This window comes from Xyrauchen texanus, chromosome 47, assembly GCF_025860055.1.
Source record: "Xyrauchen texanus isolate HMW12.3.18 chromosome 47, RBS_HiC_50CHRs, whole genome shotgun sequence".
NCBI classification, from domain to species: domain Eukaryota; kingdom Metazoa; phylum Chordata; class Actinopteri; order Cypriniformes; family Catostomidae; genus Xyrauchen; species Xyrauchen texanus.
The window spans coordinates 22,158,740-22,179,362 of NC_068322.1; the positions used below are offsets into that span (position 1 = coordinate 22,158,740).

The 20,623-nt window shown below is 36.5% G+C and overlaps 2 protein-coding genes across 2 annotated transcripts; both read right to left on the reverse strand.

Moving 5' to 3' along the window:
• Positions 1–25: 25 nt before the first annotated feature.
• si:ch211-244b2.3 (uncharacterized protein LOC557230 homolog) lies at positions 26–7,315 on the reverse strand. Its single transcript, XM_052121030.1, has 13 exons — positions 7,145–7,315; positions 6,911–6,987; positions 6,105–6,161; positions 5,743–5,866; positions 5,456–5,606; positions 4,004–4,124; positions 3,757–3,844; positions 3,164–3,269; positions 2,923–3,028; positions 2,107–2,191; positions 1,913–1,976; positions 1,680–1,800; positions 26–1,601 (listed from the first exon to the last, which is right to left on the reverse strand). The coding sequence occupies exons 3-13, from the start codon at positions 6,112–6,114 to the stop codon at positions 1,546–1,548; spliced, it is 1,032 nt and encodes a 343-aa protein (XP_051976990.1). The 5' UTR covers positions 6,115–6,161; positions 6,911–6,987; positions 7,145–7,315; the 3' UTR covers positions 26–1,545.
• Positions 7,316–7,784: 469 nt separating this feature from the next.
• si:ch211-244b2.4 (uncharacterized protein LOC541512 homolog) lies at positions 7,785–19,657 on the reverse strand. Its single transcript, XM_052121086.1, has 10 exons — positions 19,431–19,657; positions 18,749–18,867; positions 14,708–14,924; positions 12,208–12,352; positions 11,037–11,172; positions 10,725–10,845; positions 10,540–10,618; positions 9,991–10,093; positions 9,298–9,403; positions 7,785–8,550 (listed from the first exon to the last, which is right to left on the reverse strand). Exons 1-10 carry the CDS (start codon positions 19,456–19,458, stop codon positions 8,495–8,497), a joined length of 1,110 nt encoding a protein of 369 aa, XP_051977046.1. The 5' UTR covers positions 19,459–19,657; the 3' UTR covers positions 7,785–8,494.
• Between the last annotated feature and the right edge of the window lie 966 nt (positions 19,658–20,623).

Genomic DNA, 20,623 nt, shown 5'->3' on the forward strand with positions numbered 1-20,623 from the left:
AAATGAAAACTGTTAACATGTTCCATGTCCCAGACATTTCATCAATGCACATTATTACACAAGAAACCAAAAAGTAATTTCATGATACCAAATGATGTTTACCAAAAACTAGTTTTAGCAAACTCAGATCTGGCTTGAATTTGGTATGGAACACTTTTCCCAGTCCAATCTTTTTCCCGGTTTTTTTTTTTTTGTTTTCTCTCTACAGCTGTAGTGTTTATAATGTGGGCCCAGTGAACTTTACATCACACTCCAAGGTCATGTAGTCTTATGTTTAGATGACCTCATGCAAAGATTTAGCAAAATACACAATTGAATTACATGTATTCTTTATTGCCTACAATTCAGTTACTCTAACAGACTTGGTATGCAAATATTTATGGGTGAATATCATGAAGCATGTCAAGAAAGTGCAGTAGATATTTCATCCCAAATAAAAAAAAATTATAATTTAATAATAATTGCATATGCATATATTTTTTATGCATAAAGGAAATTAAGCCTATTTTTAGGACCTTAAAGATTTTTTGCATTGTGACATTATTTTTATGATAATTAAGTACATCCCATCATTTATCATTATAATAATGATAAATGATGGGATGATAAAAAATAAAAAAATATTTTTTTATAAAAAAAATAAAAATGGCATTCCTTTTATTATGGCCAAAACATGAATAAATAATTAAAATCATTAAAAAATAGTATTTGTTGAAATATACTATATACTGATTTAAAAAATAAATAAAAATAAAATAATTTTCCAGACAGGATGGCTAACAGTAATGGGAATTACAAACAAAAAAGTAATACATCTGTGTGCAATACAGTATTGACAATTTGGAGGGTAAATGTGCTTAAATAAGTGTATATCATTTTTTTTTTTTTTTTTTTAAATCTTCTAATGTTCTTCTTGAGATTCATAATCATTTGTTGGCTAAAATTATTTTAAAATAACATTTAAATGAATACACAGAATATGAATGAAATGAAACCACACAAGTTATTGTTCCTTATAAATAAGCACCACACCATTGTTTTCTGGCTCTGCAAAAATAAACATGTCCCTTTCCCTTTTCTAAATATATTTGATATCCTTACTCCCATTAAACAAAACAAAAAAATCTTCAGAAAAATGGTAAAAGCCACTATAAGGCCTAGCAATGGCACTTTTTAAATCACAGTTAAAGCACTAGAAAAACTTGAAAACTAGTTCATGTTAGAAAAACAAAGGTAGAATGGTCTTATTTGTTACATAATGGCAGTTTAAACTTTTAGGCACATACACTATCAATAGGTTAGTCTGGACAAATAAAACATCAGTGCACATTTATGATAATTTCATTCTAAAGAGCATACATGGAAATACAGAGTCATGGAAATGTCTCCTTTTGTGTTCGGTGGAAAAAAAGAAAGTCAAATGGGTTTGATATGACATGAGGTTGAGAAAAGATTTTTGGGAGATCAATCCCTTTTACTGGCATCCTCAAAACATGCACATAAAAATACAAGTAATTGTAAGAATAGGCAGGTGAGATTTTATTGCTAAAGGCGGCGTACTAATCTCCTAGTGTTGGTTGACAGGTTTGACTGGGACATATCTGCAACAAAAGGCAAAAATGAAAAGAACAGAATCAAAAAGATTTGAACAAAAGACTGTTTGTTTTGTGCATGCACACCTGAGAAGTTCAGCTCATAGTTGAATCTGCCCGCCCAGAATTTCATTGTCCCAGTAGAGTCCTGTTGATACTGCGCCTCAATATCTTGACTTGACACACTACAATGACCCCACGAACCACCCTACACAAATGACAAGTCCATCAAGTTTATGACACAGACTGCTAAATATGTGCATTTAGTGTATCAGTATGGTGCAATTGTACTGGTAAAAAACATTTAACATTTAATTTACTTTAGAATAGTCCTTCCAATTGCCATCCACACCTTGGAACTGCCAGCGAACTGGTGACAACACACTGTGATAATAAAAATGAAAGGAAAAGAATTTACACTTTAGTTGTATTTATATTCTTTCAGAACCTGGTCAATTTTATGATGAGACTGGCTTTCTTAACAAGAAAATGTTTACTGTTCGTGGATTTATACCTGTTGGTTTGCTGAATCTTTTCTTCACTGTCTATCCTCCTCACTTGTCTCTTCGTACCAAATGTATTATTCACTTGATACATTTCTGCCAAAAAAATGAAGAGAGTGGTTATGTTCAAAATAGCACACTAGGATATTGGGATACTAGGATATGGAAGTACATTTTTCACATAAATATGTATTTGAAATCCAAAATATAATTTATTATTTATGAGATGATATCTGGATGCCATTAAATTAATTTAAAATGAATGCAAATACTTCATGTGATGACACTGCAAACAACTGTCAAAAATATAGTTTGAACAGTTTGCATACTGCACACTGTTTCACTTATTATTATTATTATTATTATTTTTAATTAGCAGGAAGTTAGAGTTAGGGTATAAACAATTTTAACTTTATGTCCACATATATTTTCTTGACAGACACTGGCTATGCTGGGAATGGAATACAAGTCAACTGCTTACTGCATACTACCAAGAATATACTGTATACTAACTGTATAGTTTAAAAAAATTGTATGTGAACAGTGAACATTATGCAATGCTAAATGTTTCAAATAGTGATATGCTGCATTATCACATGACCTCATTATCTTACTTGTTTAATTCAGATTATTAAATATGATTATTTTGCATTGTAAGTGTTAACTTGGCAGTCCAAATAAACAATGAGTCAAGGAGATGTTTAAAACCAAGACTGATTATACTTCAATCATCACATGGGAAATGGAAATTCAAGTCAAGGGATTTTAAACATGTTTGTAGTACAGTCTATATCTATATCTGTTTATAGTATCTTAACATGTCTTACCACTAAAGTAAAGAGTGTATGTGGATGGTCCTGCTGTGAATGAAACCTGATATTGAGGGTTGAGCTGGTACAATCTCTCAATATCTGCACTATCCAAAGAACATCCCTGCAAACACAAAGTCCAATGAAGGCTGGTGGAACATTTCAACATTTCAGTTGATGCAGAATGTGGATTTGGATGTGATAACAGTGTTTGGTTGGTTGGTTGAAATAATAAAAAAAAAAGGTTTAAATCTCTTACTGGTTTATGGTACTCAGTCCAAATGCCTTTATCACCCTTAAACTCCCAGATGTATTCAGTCGATGAAGCATTTGAATTTGTAGTGGGAGATTCCAGCGTTGGCGAACTGCAAATGATTAGTCATATCAAACTTTGATGTTAAACTTTTCCACACGATACAAGTTAAAAGAAATTATATATATTCAAGTATATAAGAAATTCGGAAGTGGACCCCCTGAAAACTGAATTTGTAAAACCATTCATAAAACCAGTTGAAAACTTTGCAAAACCATTCGTACATAAATTGTCACATTCATGAGTAAAAATGGTTTTATGAATTATTTACGCAAATTCTTTGGTTGACCCACGAAGAGTCAAAAAGCGTAAGAATATATTTACAAACTATTTATACAGAAATTCGTAGGTTGAATTCCTGAAGAGTCTAAACACTGACATTATAAGAATTCATACAACAAATCTTACATTTATTGTTGCGTTAATTTTACACAAGAATGGTTTTACGAACAATTTGCTCAGAAAATTCGTTCAGCGAGGCCCATTGTCGGTCAGGACGATACGGTTATAACCATTTTTTCTTTTGTGTGTTTTGATACCTGTTGTTGACCATTACTATTGAATTGAACTTTGGTCGCCATCTCACTTTCCTCCTCATGCGTGTGGACAGATTGGTTTGAGTCATGGCTAAAACATTACAAATAACACAGGAAATACAAATAAACTTTTCAATCTGCAAGTTAGCTATTTTAAATTTCATGTGCATCGTGTATTTGTCATGAATGTTGCTAATATATTGCCGTGTTATAATTCGCAATTTTCCAAAGAGAGTTTTTCAAGAATTACCAGTAAAGTCCAGCATGTAAGTCGTGTTTCCTGCAGTAAACTGGACTGAACCTGTTGGGTTGTTGTTGTACTGTTGCTCTATATAATCACTTCCAATTGACGAGGTGTTCCCATCTGATCCCTGCAGAATTTTAGGGGAAGGAAAATAAAGAGGAAGACAAAACAACAGGTTAACTTGTTAATTAAAACAGCTTTTCCTAGACCACTGAAATGACTGGAGCAGTGGTGGAAAGTAACTAATTACAACTACTCTCGTTACAGTACTTGAGTGCTTTAAAAATCGACTTTTTTAAGTATAAATAAATAATAGTATTTTACTTTCACTTGAGTTGATTAAAAATGAAGTATTCAAATTCACTACAGTTATTTGTCACCATAATTACAAAGTAAAAGTTTTGGGAAAAATACATTTCTAAGTGCTAAATCTAAAACACGCTGTGCAAGGCACGAATGAAGCCTGCAGGGCACAGCATCATGAGCAGAGCAGCTTGTATAAACTGCCGCCGGTGTCCTCTCTTCTCTAGCGTCTCCAAGACTTTCTGCCCTGTCACTATAAATTATTATAAATTAATGAATTCTTGGTGAAAGGAAGCATCAATATCTTTCAAGAACAAAATGTCTTTATGTTCTAAAAATGGAAGCCTATATATAATATAATTTTCATATAGTAATTACTTGAGTAGTTTTTTCGGCAAACCACCCCCCACCCATAAGAACAGCCCAGTGGTCTCACATAGTTATAGACATACAAAAACATATATAATTTTTTTTATAATTAAGTAAATCACATACATGACCTCTAGATCTCTCTGTCCACTGTCCCTCCCCAAGAGCCCTCCAAAAATGCCATATATCTGCCCAACTTTCCCATAAACAAGTCCAAATTACCCAAAACTCTAGATACCCCTTCTTCAAACGCTACCACCCTCTCCATCTCTGCACACCACTCCGGAAATGATGGCACTCCGTTGGACTTCCAACCCCTTAATATGACTGGTCTGCAAATCATTACACTTGTCCAAAAAAAATGTGTCCCCCAAATGTCTGAGACCAAATGCATAATAATAAAACTAAATCTCGGGTAATCCTAGCCCATCTTTGTCAATCGGCCAATGTAACTTGTTGAAATGTATTCTGGGACGTTTACCATTCCAAATGAAAGACTTCGCTATGCTATCAAATTGCTTGAAATAAGAGAGGGGGACAAGTTAATTATTTATTAAGTAGCAGTACTTTTACTTAAGTAAAATAAATCTGTACTCTTTCTACCACTGGACTGGAATCTCATGTGAGTGTACATCATTTTAAACAGGTTTTAATAAATAACTATTCATTTCTTCAGTGTGAAACCTTTTAAATGTGGAAAAAATGCACCCTCAACCGCAATGCAAACCATACCCTAAAATCATAGGGTAATGAAAGAAGGATGAGAAAATGTCTGAGGTCACTTACTTGGGATCCATATTCACACCAGCGATTGTTATCTTTGTAGTACCAGCCTACTTCTTGCTTCTGATTGTTGTTCAGAAAAGTAATGCGTCGTATACTGAGGTTAGTAAAAGGTTCATTGATTGTCAAAGCATCAAAGTCAATATAGAGAGACCTGTTGAACCAATGGAAAACAATGAATAATATTTTATAATATTGCCCTAATGCAGACTTGTAAAGCCTTATTACAATAAACTCAATTTGATGAACTCCGTAAAGAAACATTGGGATTTGTTGAAGAATAAACTCACCCCATGCTGGTGTGGATGGTGATCCCAGTAGCCTCTGGCTGACAGTAATGGGTCTCAATGACAATATCATTACAGATAGAAGACCACTGCTGTCCATCATACAACTGCCACTCATAGTGATTACCTGAGGATTTCAATGGACGAACACAAAGACAACAATGAAATGTTAAATGAAATACTAAGCGGTAGCATGAGTGAATCAATGAATCAATCATGTGAAAGAAAAATAGTATGATTTTTGGTTTCTCATGAAGTTACATATTAAATAGATTTTTTGCCAGATTGCACAATGTATGTTTGCTAAATGTAAGAGAAACCAACAATAAAATGAGAAATGCTTAACAAAAAAAATACAGATTTACCTGCTTCCATAATGCAGTTTTTTTTGTCCCCTGCAGTGTTCTATGAATGTTTATAACCTAAAGATTTTAGTTTAACAAATGAATGAAATGTAACTTAATACATCGCTCAAGTAAATGAAATACAGTTATCAATATGTCAGCAGAGTATGTATTGCTGGGATAGTTACTCAAAAATGAAATCCAAAAAAAATTATTTCTCTAAAATTGTGATCCCATTACGTTAATAATTACATCATGGAAAAGTAATCACATTACTAATTACCTTACTTTTAAGTTGCTTTCCAAAACACTTTCCACTGAACGAATTGAAAATAATGTCTACATTTCTTCCTTATTCATTATTGCACACAAGTCATACAGTATTCTCACCGCCACACTTTTCTCCTTTATAATGACTTATTAGTGACTTCAGCTGTCACAGAACTGCAAACAGTCATACAAATTAACCAAATTCATATTCCACATAAATACTGTAGAAATATGTTAAACCTGGAAGCAAGGGCGTAGCCATGAAATTACTTTTAGGTGAGCTTCAATAAAAATGGATGGGCCAAATTTTCACCCCCAATTTTTATTTATTTTTTTAACAAATTTTCCTTAACAACAGAGAGGCAGCACATTCAAACAGTTCTTTCACACTTTCAGAAATCATAATTTATGCATTTTTAAAAACAATTTATTTAAATATATATTTGAAGTCATAGAATAATCTCTGATATTCTGGATGGGCTTGAGTCTAAAAAAAAGACATTATTCGAAAGAACAGATCCATTTACAAGGTAAATCAGAATTATTGTGTCACCTACCTGACAGCTGACGTCATCCTATTGCAATAATAACTGCATAACTCTGCATCTCTTCCTTAAAAATCATTGTCACACTTCTAAAATAAAATAAGACAGCATAAGTATGTATTTACATGTACATACTAAGTATGTATGTATTTTAAATAACGGGAGCCTTTACAACAGTTTACACACATTTGTCTATAACATAAGATATTTAAATTAATATTTAGTACATGTGATTGGTCAACTCACCAAATATGGTTCCTAGACACTATAATGCATCGTCAGCATAACAAAAAATCAATCATCGTTTATTAAATAAACGTTTAGTCCGAACTGCTACATGAAACGCGATTTCTCGACAGCTGATTGAGTTTCAGTTTCTTTCAAGATTCCCCAAACAAACTCCAACATGAGTGAACTGCGGACATCCGGGTGTTTCCCGGGAAGTGGGAGGCTGTTTTTCAGGGTTTTACTGTAAAATGACTTCATATGAAATGAGTCTCTTCACATGTATGTACTTGTTGTATGGAGGGAAGTGTGAAGACCAGTGAAGTGCTCAACTCTTCTGTTTCATTATTGTTTTTACTGCTTACATTTGGCCATTAAATGACACCATATGACACATTTTAAAAATGTTGAGGAAGTTTTTTTTTAACCTTAGAATTATATAAAGGTATTCTTCTTTCAATCCAAGAAACATAAATATAGAGTCAATACACAACAATAAATTATTTATGAAACATTTCTGAATGGTTATATAATGTTGTCAGTGATCCCCATTAATATACTATTTATTTACATTTTTTGTAGAAAACATTTTGTCCATTTGTTTGATAAAGAAATAGTACTGTGTGTGTGTATGTTAGCTAAACAAGAATGTATCTTTCATTTATGATTTTATTTTATTTATATCAAGTAACATATATAAAGCAAGGCATCAATAAACCATAAAACAGTTTTAAGCAGTTGTCTCACTATAACTCTGTCATTATATGTAATATTATTTCATTGCACGAGTGTCCAAAGTTTGCATATTTTAAATTCACACAGGATCATGTTGTGCAGGCTATCTCTGACTGGATGTTTTAATTGATCCTGACAACAAGTTTGTGAACAGGTTAAAACTGAAACACTATGCATAGAAAATAAAACAAACTGGAAACATTCAGTATACACAATCAGCAGTGTATACACTGGTTCATATGATATTTAGATAATATGATTGCAAATTAACACAACAGGCAGTTTAATATGCATTGCAAAATTATCTTGGCAGATTCATAAGTAAACACACACACAGACACACAGACAGACAGAAATAGACTTTCAAAAACAAAAAAATATTCACTGGAGTAAAACGTTTGACAACTAGCCCCGGTCTCCCCTATATATATAGTATATTGTTTGACAGTGTTTAATATAATTGAATAATGATTCCACAGGCAGCTTTCAAAACATGACGGTTATGGAAATAAAAAAATTGAAACATTAAAATCACTAAGTAAATAACATCAAATTCCTTCCAACACATATTGGCCAAGTATTTGCTGTTTGGATCTTGAGCGTCAGCCAAAATCTCCTGCAAGACAATGATGATTGTTACACACGCCGGACATTGCGTTTGGCATTTGTCCTCTGGTTGACTTGATTCATCCCTGGAAAAGAGAACAATAAACATCTCATCTCAACTTGATTTTATGTTTCACCCAAACAAGACAATCATTTACTTTAAAGTTTGTTTTAAAAGATTCAGGTTAATAGAACCACAAAATGATGTCCTCGCATTTTTAAATGGTTTAATATTCCCGGCAGAGTTTGGATTGAAGGAAGGCTGGTGTGGTCACGAAAAAAATTAAATAAAATTACACTTGGGAGCTCCTATTTCATAGTAAATTGTCAAATTATTACCCTGATATAAACTGATTGTTTTTCTTTACCAAACATTTCAACAGAGATCCAAAATTCATTTTCTGACAGATTGAAACAAACCAAAGTGTATGGAAGTATATTAGTGACAAATGTCTTTGATAAAAAGCACGCTGATTTGCATTAACAACACCGATATGAAACTGAATCCCCCAAATAATCCAAGCACTGTTAATGCATTGCGTTTATTTTTTAGTTAGTTCAATTCAGTGTTCTTTTTTGCTTCAAAGACTTTTGTCATTAATATACTTCCATACAGTGCATCGCACACAATTTTGTGAAGCATTTCCAGAATGTGACTGACACCACAGATCCTTGTCTTCATTTTAGACTAAAGTTACAAATGTTTGCCATTGAAATCACTAATTAAAATGGAACCAAATCAATGACACAATTTTAATACTAGCTGCCAGACAAAAAGAGACATTTTCAGACATGTGCATCATTATAAATGTGAGTATGTTTTGAAGACATACTTGAAAAATCCAGTACGTAAGTGTCATCATTCACAGTGAAGGTCATGCTTTTTTGTTGCTGTTGGTAGCATCTCTCAATGTCAGCACTAGAAACTGAACATCCACTCTTTTGAGAAAAAAACAAGATCAACAAAAGCAATTTTAATCACCCTACAGACATAAATACACACTTTAGTCAATGACAAATGATGTCAGTAAGTTTATATTAGTCTTAGATGGCACGCCCACAGACAGCATGTTAACTAACCATCTAATGCATATTGCACACAAAAATGGAAAGCACTTTCTCAATCTAATAAGCTAAAATCTCACTGGCTAGCTTTATGCAACTTTCGAGAGTATAAGCAAATTTCTTCTTTTTAATTATTAGTTCCACAGGAAACTAACTTGAATCAAATCTTAGTAGCAATAAATCTAGATATCCATGAACAGACCTGTCTATTTCACTTTGTTTTGTTAGTTAGGTCTGTAAAATAGTCTGTACTATTTTTTTCCATGTTCCATGATCTATTAATGTGGTATAATATATCTAAATGGCACGTAAAAACAAAACGAACTGTGACTGATCACTTTACAGCCAGACAGTCTGTTATTGTTTAGGTGGGCAGTTCTTGGTCAGAATATGCTGCAATATGTAGTTACCATTACCATACACACAGAAAAGTATTATTCACATGTAAAGAAAGAGATTACCTTTTTGAAGGTGTGCCAGTTTCCACCACTTCTCCCTTCAAACTGCCACATGTGAACTTTATTTGGAGGAGCCATTAAGTTCTTGAACTTCGAGGATAATCCACTATATCGGTTAATGGAAAACATGATAATATTGATGATGTCCATTCAGCATTTGACTTTCAAACTATTGAATGTGATTGTATTTGTGACATCAATATACATTTAGTTTTTAGAGTACAGAATGGTAAGTATTGTTAGTCAACATGAAATTCAAAGGCATTCACAACCTATTTTACTCACATAATGTGATGTATTTCAGAGTGAAACAGAATGGTTTCAGCGGCAGAACAAGTTTTACATTGTGATGAAAGATTCCAAAGACAAATATTTTTCATTGGAATAACATGCACTGAGGAATCGTGCATAGTTAGACCAGGAATGTGTATTAAGAAAGTAAAAAGGGGACATATTGATATCAAGTTGACTTTTATGAATAAGCTAAAGAAACTAAATAAGGCAGAGAGCCCAAAAGTGAACACTTTGACCTAATTGGTTCTTTAAACTCACACTTCACTTTGAGGTTCATATTTAGGGCGTCGTCTAACCCGTCTGATGTGGCCAGTTGATAAATTTTTCTGAACCATTCCTGTAAACACACACAAACATTCATGAATGTGGCCAATCGTGTTTAAGGAATCAATGCAAAGAGTTCACTTGCTTTTAGCATGTGCATAGGTGCAATAAAAACAAACCTCTGAAGTTAACTTCATAGGTGGTGGAGTCAATGTTGAACTGAACAGAACCTTTACGGTCCTTTTGGTACTCTCGCTCTAGTTTTGAGCTCTGAAGTGGACTGGCTTTGCCCTTAGAACCCTAAAAGCACAGCAACAATTAATACATACTGTGCCTTAGTTATATATCAAATATGGCAGCTAAGAATATGGCAAAGAGATCTGATGTTATCGATGTAGTTGCCATTTCTGATTTCAGGAATTAATTAATGATGTGATTTGAGATCAAATAACGAAGTGTCATGTAAAGGCTTTAGATGTCATATCACTTACCTTCTCTCCATAACTACACCAGCTTTGGTCACCTCGGTACCACCAGAGCCACTCTGTCTGACGTGAACCTTTACGGCGGACTTTGATATTAGATTTCTTTAGAACTCTCATCTTAGTGAAATCAATTGAAATAGCCCTATAGTGAATGACATGGAGAATAAATCAGAGAGGCAGAGGGAAGTTCCTCAAGTAGTTCTTTAAAACTGCTAGCTGCAATAACTGAATTTAATTGGAAATAATTCTGTGGATGATCTGGAAAAAGTTGTTTCCAACATTCCAACAAATTGGTGAAATTTGGTATGTATCCTCGGATTGTATCCTTGTGTCCATGTGTACCACATTTAGATTTTTGCTTTCACAAGTTACAGGCATGTTAGGCATTAAAAGCCATGCCCAAATTATGTACTGATTTATATCTGACCAAGGATTTGATGATCGGGAAAATGAAATGAAAGGCTGTTTTTGTTGTTTTGTCAGATTTTTCCCCCTGTATATTTGCACCAAAGCATGCCAAATTTCAACATCCTCCAACATATTTTTGCTGCTTAAAATGGTTTTCAGTTGCAGCGCCCCCTATGGGCAGAATGGTACAAAAATTTGGTGCGCATTCCCACAATGTTCTGGTTGGGAATTGTAGCAGGTTTTAATTATTTAATAATTTAAAGTTTGGACTTGATGTTTAAAAGTGGTCTTTTTGTAATTTTTTTAATATGTTCCTTCAGGTTCAATTATAATATCAGAAAAGTTGTTGCACAAAAACAGTCATATATTTATAAATATAATAATATCACATATTTCCATGCTCATTCTGACCCTCTGTCAGAAATGCTTGGTTTTGGTGCTGCTCCTTCTTTAAGAAATGTAGAGTTTCTTTGGAAATTGAAAATGACAGAAAAGTATTATAGACAGATATGGAAACCATTTCGTTCAGGACAACTGAAGAATCCAGAGGATCAAAAATGTGGATCTGTGCCAACCTACTAAGTTTGGGCTCTATGTGATTTACACTCAACAACAAGAGGGTATATAAATAATGACAAAATTGTCATATTAAGGTGAACTAACACTTTAAAAAAGAAGAAAACTCAAATTAAATCCGGTTCTAGCAACTTTGTTACTTGGACCCCTAATAAACTTAACAAACTTTAATCTTGTGATCTCTTGCACTCACCCAAAACAAGTGTTATAGAGTTTGATTCCTTTGGTGTTGGGGCATGAATATTGGGCTTCTAGAACATAATCATGGGCAATGTCCATCCAGCCTGTTTCCAAAGCCAGCTGCCACCTGTAGGGCCTGTCACTGTCTCCATCACTTTCTATAAGTCAAGAAAAATGACAAAATGACTAGCAATGCACACTATATAGTTAAACAACTATACATTCTACACATAAATACACACTTAACAATACATCATAGTCTTAATAATGATAGCATTTGACTAACTGGGTCCCAGGTCAGGAAGCAGACAAACTGGTTAATCCAAACGTCTGCTAGCTGCCTTGAGACGTCAGGTCACATAAAGTACAACACAGAGACTGTATCACCTAGATATCACATAGAGACTGTGTCTGTTCCCTGAACTACCAAACACAAAACTCTCACTAAATTATTTAGAAAAAATTTAATTATGGTCAAATTTTAAAAGATAAACAGCATATGAAGTTAGGGCTACTAAACTTTAGACCTCTTTATACCAAAGCACTAATTGTAAATGAAATTATTACAGATCATAGTCTGGATATGCTCTGAGCGAAACCTGGCTTAAACTGGACGAACATATTAGTTTAAATAAATCTACTCCCACAGGTTATTGTTATAAACATGAGAAGGTGTTGCTATTTGCAATTTGCAGTAGGGCTGGACTGGAAAGAGAAATCAGCCCGGGATTTTACATGGCAACGGTCCAAAAGGGGGGTGTTCGCTGTCCTTTTCTGCATATTGCAGAACCGTTTTGTGGTCCGTTCTGCATAACGTGGCAGCTCATTTTAGCTTATCACGGCCCATTCGGCCCGTTTTGTGGGCTCGGTTCTCCCGATGGCCAGTCCACCCCTGATCGCCCCCAAAGAGTGTCGGCCTACCGGGAAAATGCCCGGTATGCCAGACTACCAGTCCAGCCCTGATTTACAGTGAAGTTTTTAGTGTTACTCAGAGGACAAGATACACATTTAAGTCTTTTGAAATAATAATGCATTACTTAATAACTATACATTAGTGTGACACTGTCAGATTTAAATAAAAAACTCTGTCGTCTTTTGCCCTTGCTACAGTATATAGATCCCCTGGGCCTAATTCTGATTTCCTTGGTGAATTTGATAATTTTTGATCAGATCTTGTAGTTACTGTAGATAGAGCTTTAATTGTTGGTTATTTCAACATTCACATAGATAATGAAAATGACACACTGGGATTAGCATTTATCAATATCTCAACTCTCTTGGAGTCCAACTCATCACATAATCATACGCTAGATTTTATTCTATCATATGGATTTGATGTTGATAATATAGAAATTCTGCAGCAGAGCGATGACATCTCAGATCATTACCTCGTCTCTTGTATGCTGTGATCAGCTAATGTTACTCAATCTACACCATGCTATCATTCAGGTAGAACTATTCTTTCAACCACTAAAGATGGCTTCACTAATAATCTTCTAGATCTATCTCATAAACTCAATAAACCCCAAAGCCCAGAAGAACTTGATAAAATACCAGAAAATATAAATACAGTCTTCTTTAGTTTAAGTCTAGACTATAGACTTATCTATTTAGCCAGGCATACACCTAATTTATACTTCATATAAAAATTAAGCTGCTTTAGTTATTAGCTGGATCCAGCTCCGGTCCTGCTTCGTGTTGGACTCCACAGCTACGTGTCTCTGAGTGATGACAACTAAATGCAGCCGGTGCCAGACAAAGATCACTTCAGTCTATTATGATGGACTTCAGAGGATGAACTGATGCCAACTCCAACCATAAGACATGGGATACATCTTATGCCATTCCCTGAACCTTGGATTTAGGATATACCTCACCGAAATTACCGGCCGGTTGAACTGCGATGCACCTCACTGAGCTCTGCCTGCATCACCTTGGTCTAATGATGAACTACATTCATATAATGGAATAAATAGACTATCAATTAATTGCCAACAAAACCCTTCATCAGCCAACTAAAAAAGAACAATGGATCTGCAGTTAATCCAGGATGAACTTCAAAGACATTAGTCATTAATCTTATAGTTCATACAAAATCTTTATTTAAACACTGTCCCTTCACACTTACTTAGTTTAATCATTTTAAACCATGACTTGCACTATACATTAGTAATATTGGCATTATATTCATGATGTTAGTCAGAGGGGAACTGGCCCCCACAGTGAGTCTGGTTTCTCCCAGTGTTATTTTTCTCCATTAATCTACATCTTATGGAGTTTTGTGTTCCTTGCCACAGTCGCCTTCAGCTTGCTCACTGGGGTTCTAAATACAATTACTATTTAATTATTTATTAACACAATTCACAATCATGTTTTATCAAACTACATATTGATGACATTATAGATATTACAGTTTCATTTTCTGTTAATCCATGATTTTCTGTAAAGCTGCTTTGAAACGATGTGTGTTGAGAAAGGCGCTATACAAATAAAAATGACTTGACTTGACATACCAACAGGTGAGGGACTTCGGCTCCTTCTCCGCTGTCTTCGATGACTTTTCCTCCCTGGACGTTCACTTTGTCTAGGTGATGAAGATGAACTCTGTTTATGGTTGAGGCGACACCCAGCACCATAGCGACAAATGCCTTTTGAGTGGTGTATGCAAATGTGCAGGTCCCAACATTTGTCTCCATATCGGCAGTGGCCATTATTGTAATACTTACAAACCTTAACACAGAACATAAATGATTAAAGGGATCAGGGACATGAGGAATCAAATTTCCTTTTCTTTCAACATATAAGAGGTCATTGTAATCAAAACATACTGCTCCCTTTACAAAAAGCTTCACTATGATGCTGTGCTTTTGCTAAGCGCTATGGGGAACAATCCTAGTTGTGACCAAGCTGAAATAATGTGTGTAACACGTCAATGAACATTGACCGGAATTTATAGCCTCGGCTGATGTAATCATTAGATGCACCTGCGGCCAGGCTATAAATGGATACGTCACCAGGTGTCATCAGAAACTCTTTTTTTCAGAGAGATTCTGTTTCTGTGTGTTTTACAAATTCTGTCAAAACTTTCTTTCCTCTGTTAGGAGTTAGAATTGTTTAGGCAGTGTGCAGTGAATCTTTTTCTCTTTTCTCTTCTGTTTAGAAAATATTATATATATATATATATACATATATTTAAAAAAAAAAAAAAAAAGAGAATGACTGAAAGCCGCAAACAAACGTTTGTTTGGGGGAAGAGCACGCTGCTCTCGCGTTACAGCAGGGCGGGTGCGAGCACTGCGATTTGCTTTAACAGGCAAAGTGCTTCCGGGAGTCAGCACAAAAGATCGCTCGTGGGGCTCTTGCATGGATTTGGCTGAGGAGCAAGAGACGGGTTGATCCCTTTCTCTCGCTCTCTCCCCAAACCCAGCTGGTCCTTCAAATGATCTCGAAGCGCGTTCTGACGCTTCTTCGGATCATGAGGAGGATCACGATTCTCTTCCCGCCTACGAGCTTTCCATCCGCGATAAAAAATCTACGGAGGAATTGCTTGATGTTGTTACTCGTGCGGTTGCCAGATTGGACTGGCCACGCGAAAAAGAGACCCCCAAACCCTCCAAACCCTCCAAATTAGGGGATAGAAAGGGAACGCCTCATGAGTCCCTTCCCTTCTTTGATAACCTCCATGAAGAGCTTTTTCGCTCATGGAGGAACCCCCCCCCCCCCAAAAAAAATATAAAAATAAATATTTTCTTCCCGTGTTCACATACACGCCACGTCATTATATTCGACTATCGTGGGTGCTGAGGCACGGGGGTATTCAGTGATGCCGCCGATCGGAGAGACGCTTGCGGGCTATCTCTCGCCGGGCTCGGCATCGTCACTTAAGAAGCCCTCTCTCCCCTCAAAGCCTTGTAGGACAACCTCCACTTTAGTGGGAAGGGCTTATCAAGCAGCAGGTCAGGCTGGTGCTGCTCTGCACACTATGCTGTTTTACAGGCGTACCAGGCTGACCTCCTGGACGACCTGAGTGTGGGTTCTGCGCTTGACGAGCAAGCCTCAGACCCGCCTCGGTCCTGTCTGAAGGGAGGCTCAAAAGCAAAGCGTGGCGAGTCGTGCTCCTCCTCCCAGGGATTGGGGACAGTCTCGCCGCCCTCGCCAGCCCCGAAGCAAGACCTCAGGACTATAATTTCTAGTAAGAGAAAACCCTGACGGTCTTGCGCCTAGATTAGGGGGTAGCTCCCCTCGGGACGGGGCGCGCGCTTCACTTCATCCCTCCCGGTACCCCCTCGAAGCCCCTCCATTCCCGCCACCTCTTGGTGTTTCGGGTTGCAGAGGCTTCCGTCAAAATTGGGTGTTTTCGCTGTTCCTGCATTTTATTCAGGACGCGAAACTCTCGACAACCCCTCAACAGGAAGTGTTAAAATATAATACCCATCTCAGAGATCCTGGCACCGTGGAAACGTCTGCCAGATATATTCTTTTCTGTGGGTCTCTCAAACTCTAATCTCCTGGTTAAAGGGGCCATGGTATGGTTTCCCCTTCCAGAGAGAGAGTTAGGTTATTACACTAAATACTTCCCGTTTCCCATGGAGGGTGAGGGGTGGCGTCTGGCTTAAAGCTTGAACTGCCCGTGGGTGTTCATGTCCAAGATGATGCCTGTCAAGACGGTCGTGTCTCAAGCCCTACAACTCCTTTGGCTGGTCACCATCGATCTTATGACGCACTTCTATACTTCATTTAGAAGTTCTGCCACAACATGGAAAGTTCCTGAGGTTCGCTTCCGGGGGCGAAGTCTTCCAGTGTCAGGTTCTTTCACTCGGCCTAGCCAGTTTTACCCGCACATTCACAATGCATGATGTAGCGCTGGCTCCTTGCGACTCTGAATTATGTAGACGACTGGCTGATCCTAGCGCAGATGGACAATACAGCGGTAGCCTCTTACATAAATCATCAAGGAGACCCACGTTCTTGTCAGCTGTATTTCTGGGCCCAGGGCAAGCTCCTGTCACTCAGGTAAGTTATATCCCTGGATGCCCGTATGTGGGAGCAGATTTACTGTCCAGACAGAAAATACCAACGGTTGAGTTGAGAACTCATCGAACTTTATGGGTTAGATGCTTTGCTACTCCGGACTCTTATGTCCTTGAGCCGACATCTCAGCCCATGCCTAAACAAGTTTGTAATACGGCAGGTTGTCCTCTCCACACACATTCATTGGACTTTTATAGTTTGGATGTTCTGCACTCCGGGCTCTTATGCCCTTGAGTCGACATCTCAGCTCATGCCTGAACAAGTTTGTGATGCGGCAGGCTGGTCCTCTCCGCACACATTCATCAAAATGTAATGGTTTAGATGTTTATGCTACTCCGGGCTCTTATGCCCTTGAGTCGACATCTCAAGCTCATGTCTGAGACCTCTTGCGTTTTTGTGAGTACACTGCACAACCGTAGGGGTCCGGACAGCCCCCAGTGCGGCGGCGTGGGTATTGCGTTCCCCATAGCACTTAGCAAAAGCGCAGCATCATAGTGAAGCTTTTTGTAAAGGGAACGTCTCCTTGTTCCCTGAAAAAAGCGGAACGAGATGCTGCGCTTCTTTGCCGCACTGGGACGTCCCAGGACTGCTCTTCAAAAAGAAGTATCTGATGACACCTGGTGACATATCCATTTATAGCCTGGCCGCAGCTGCATCTAATGATTACATCAGCCAAGGCTATAAATTCCGGTCAATGTTCACTGACGTGTTACACACATTATTTCAGCTCGGTCACAACTACGATTGTTCCCCATAGCGCTTAGCAAAAGCGCAGCATCTCGTTCCGCTTTTTACAGGGAACAAGGGTTACACATGTAACCTGAGACGTTTTACAGTTTCAGAACTCAAAACTTCCTCTTCACTGCAAAAAGAGCATTTGTTGAAACCAAGCTGCCAAAACGACTTGTTCTTTACTTCCTCCACATTGTGATGTCACACTGCTTTAGACATTTGCATCTGACCACCTTCACATCAATGCCTTCTTTATCTCATTACTTCCTTAGCCTCGCCCAGTAGTGGTGAGCAGTGAGATGGCAGGTCAGTCAAGAACAGAGAGCCAATCAGAACACTGGGCGTTTAAGGACAAGTCTTAAAGGAGAAGCAGCACCAAAACTAAGCGTTTAAGGGTCAGAATGAAGGTGGAAAATGATCATGTTTTCTAAATATTCTACTGTTATTTGAGCAAAAAACTTTACTAATATCATTAGTGAACCTCAAGGAACATATTCAAATAATATAAAAGGCATGTCATGACCCTTCAAGAGTTCACACGACACACTCTATTAAACTTCTCCTTTGGTTTTCCATGGAAGAAAGTCATACAGGTTTGGAATGACTTGAGTAAATTGAATTTTAATTTTAATTTTAGGTTTTGAGATTAACTATTCCTTTAAAGTAATGTGTTTCATTCTTACACATTTTTTAATTAAAAGTGTACTTTATTGAGAGGATTTGTCTTCGTTATCTTACAATATTCTTCTTCCTATTTATGTCTTTCTTACTCAATCTAATTTGAGATTCACCTTGGCAGTGTTATGTCTGGCTTCATTTCCAGAATCTGAGTCTGTTCCAGAGTCTGAGACAGTGCTACTAAGACTCGTGCTGCTCTCCTCAGAGTCTGAATTCTGATATCTGCTCTCACCTAGGAACAGAGAAGTCCTCATTATTGATTATCAAAATACAACTTAGACATTGTACTGTAGGAGATACCGGGGGTAGTTGTCACATAACTTCCTTATGTGTCACATGATGTATATCGCCTGTAACTAAGGTTTTGAGTCAAACTTCATAAATTCTTGTTTTCTCTGGCAGTGATTATATTCTGTCCAAAAGCACAGCAGTGCAATATTGTTTTTATGCAACATTTATATGAACACAAAAACTAGGCTAATGTCAAATTATACAAGTACCATAATTGTTTAAATTAAATGGTGTTAAAAAGCCACGACACAACCCATAATTCATTTGAAATACTGTACATAACATTTTATACTTCTAACAAATATATTCTAGTTTAATTGACTTCTAAATAACAAATCTACCGTTGAAAGACTACGTTTGTAAAGGAGATTGATACTCCAGTCGAAACGAGACACCAAAAGCCTCCAACCTCGAAAACTGCGTGTTCAGATTAAAAAAGTATACTTAAAATGCACGTTTAATGGAATTTTGTTCGTTTTATATCTGAATAGATTAAGAACTCACCGTTATACTCGTCCCAATTCGAAGCCATGTTTATAAATGAGATTACCTTTATGCTTTCATTTTCATTTTCTCAGAAATAAACATGCCCACAAAAATACGTCTGCTTACGTAAGTCACTTCATCTATGTTGTTGAAGACTTCGGTTAAAAATATACCATTATTTCACTTAAAAAATATGAGACAGGCCTTTAACTAGACAAAATTAATCGAAGTTATTCACATCAAATAGGACATTTTGAAGCTTTGGCGCCATCTGACGGGGAACAACTGCAACTACAACCACTGTTCTTGTCCATCATTCTTTTTTTTTTTTTTCTTAATGACTGACAGAGTCAGAGTGCACTTAAAGGGACAGTTCAACCCAAATTTAAAATTCTCCCCCTCGTGCCATCCCAGATGTGTTTGACTTTCTTCTGCAGAACACAAAAAAAGCTTGTTGAGTCCTCACAATGCAAGTGAATGGTAACTAGAACTCAGAGGGGCCAAAAGGACATATAGGCCGCAGAAAAGTAATCCATAAGACTTGAGTGGTTAAATCCATGTCTTCTGAAGTGAAATGATAGGTGTGGGAGAGAAATAGGTGATTATTTAAGTCTTTTTTTTACTGTAAATCTACACTTTCACTTCCACATTCAAGTCAATTAATTTTTCAGGTTTTGTCAGTAGCGGCAAATAGTCATTTTTGCCAAAAGAAGAGCCGCAAACTTCTGGTAATAATTTGGTCAAATTGCAAGCTCATTTGAAAGTGAAAATAATGAGAGCCAAGTTTACGCAAGTTTGCCCAGAACAATACATTTTGTAACATATTGACTCGACTGATTCGTTAAACAACCATAAATAAAAACTATTCACTTGGAAGACAGATTGTGGTACTGCAAGTTCAAAACACAAGTGCAGAGTTGTGCTTGATGCTTTGGATCTTTTGAAACTATTTTCACTAGATGAGCAGACATTTGGTCTGAAATGTAAATTATTCTTTATTATTTACTTGTTTGTTTGTGTAAAAGCAAAATCACCCTAGCAGTTGGTCTGAATATTAGAACAGCCTCATACTGATATATCAACAGGGTTGGGAGGGTTACTTTGTAATACATGCTGTAAAATGTAATTTGTAATGTATTCTGTTAGATTACTCAAGGTAACGTATTCTAAATACTTTCAATTACTTTTTCAGAACTGGTCGATTTTTTTCA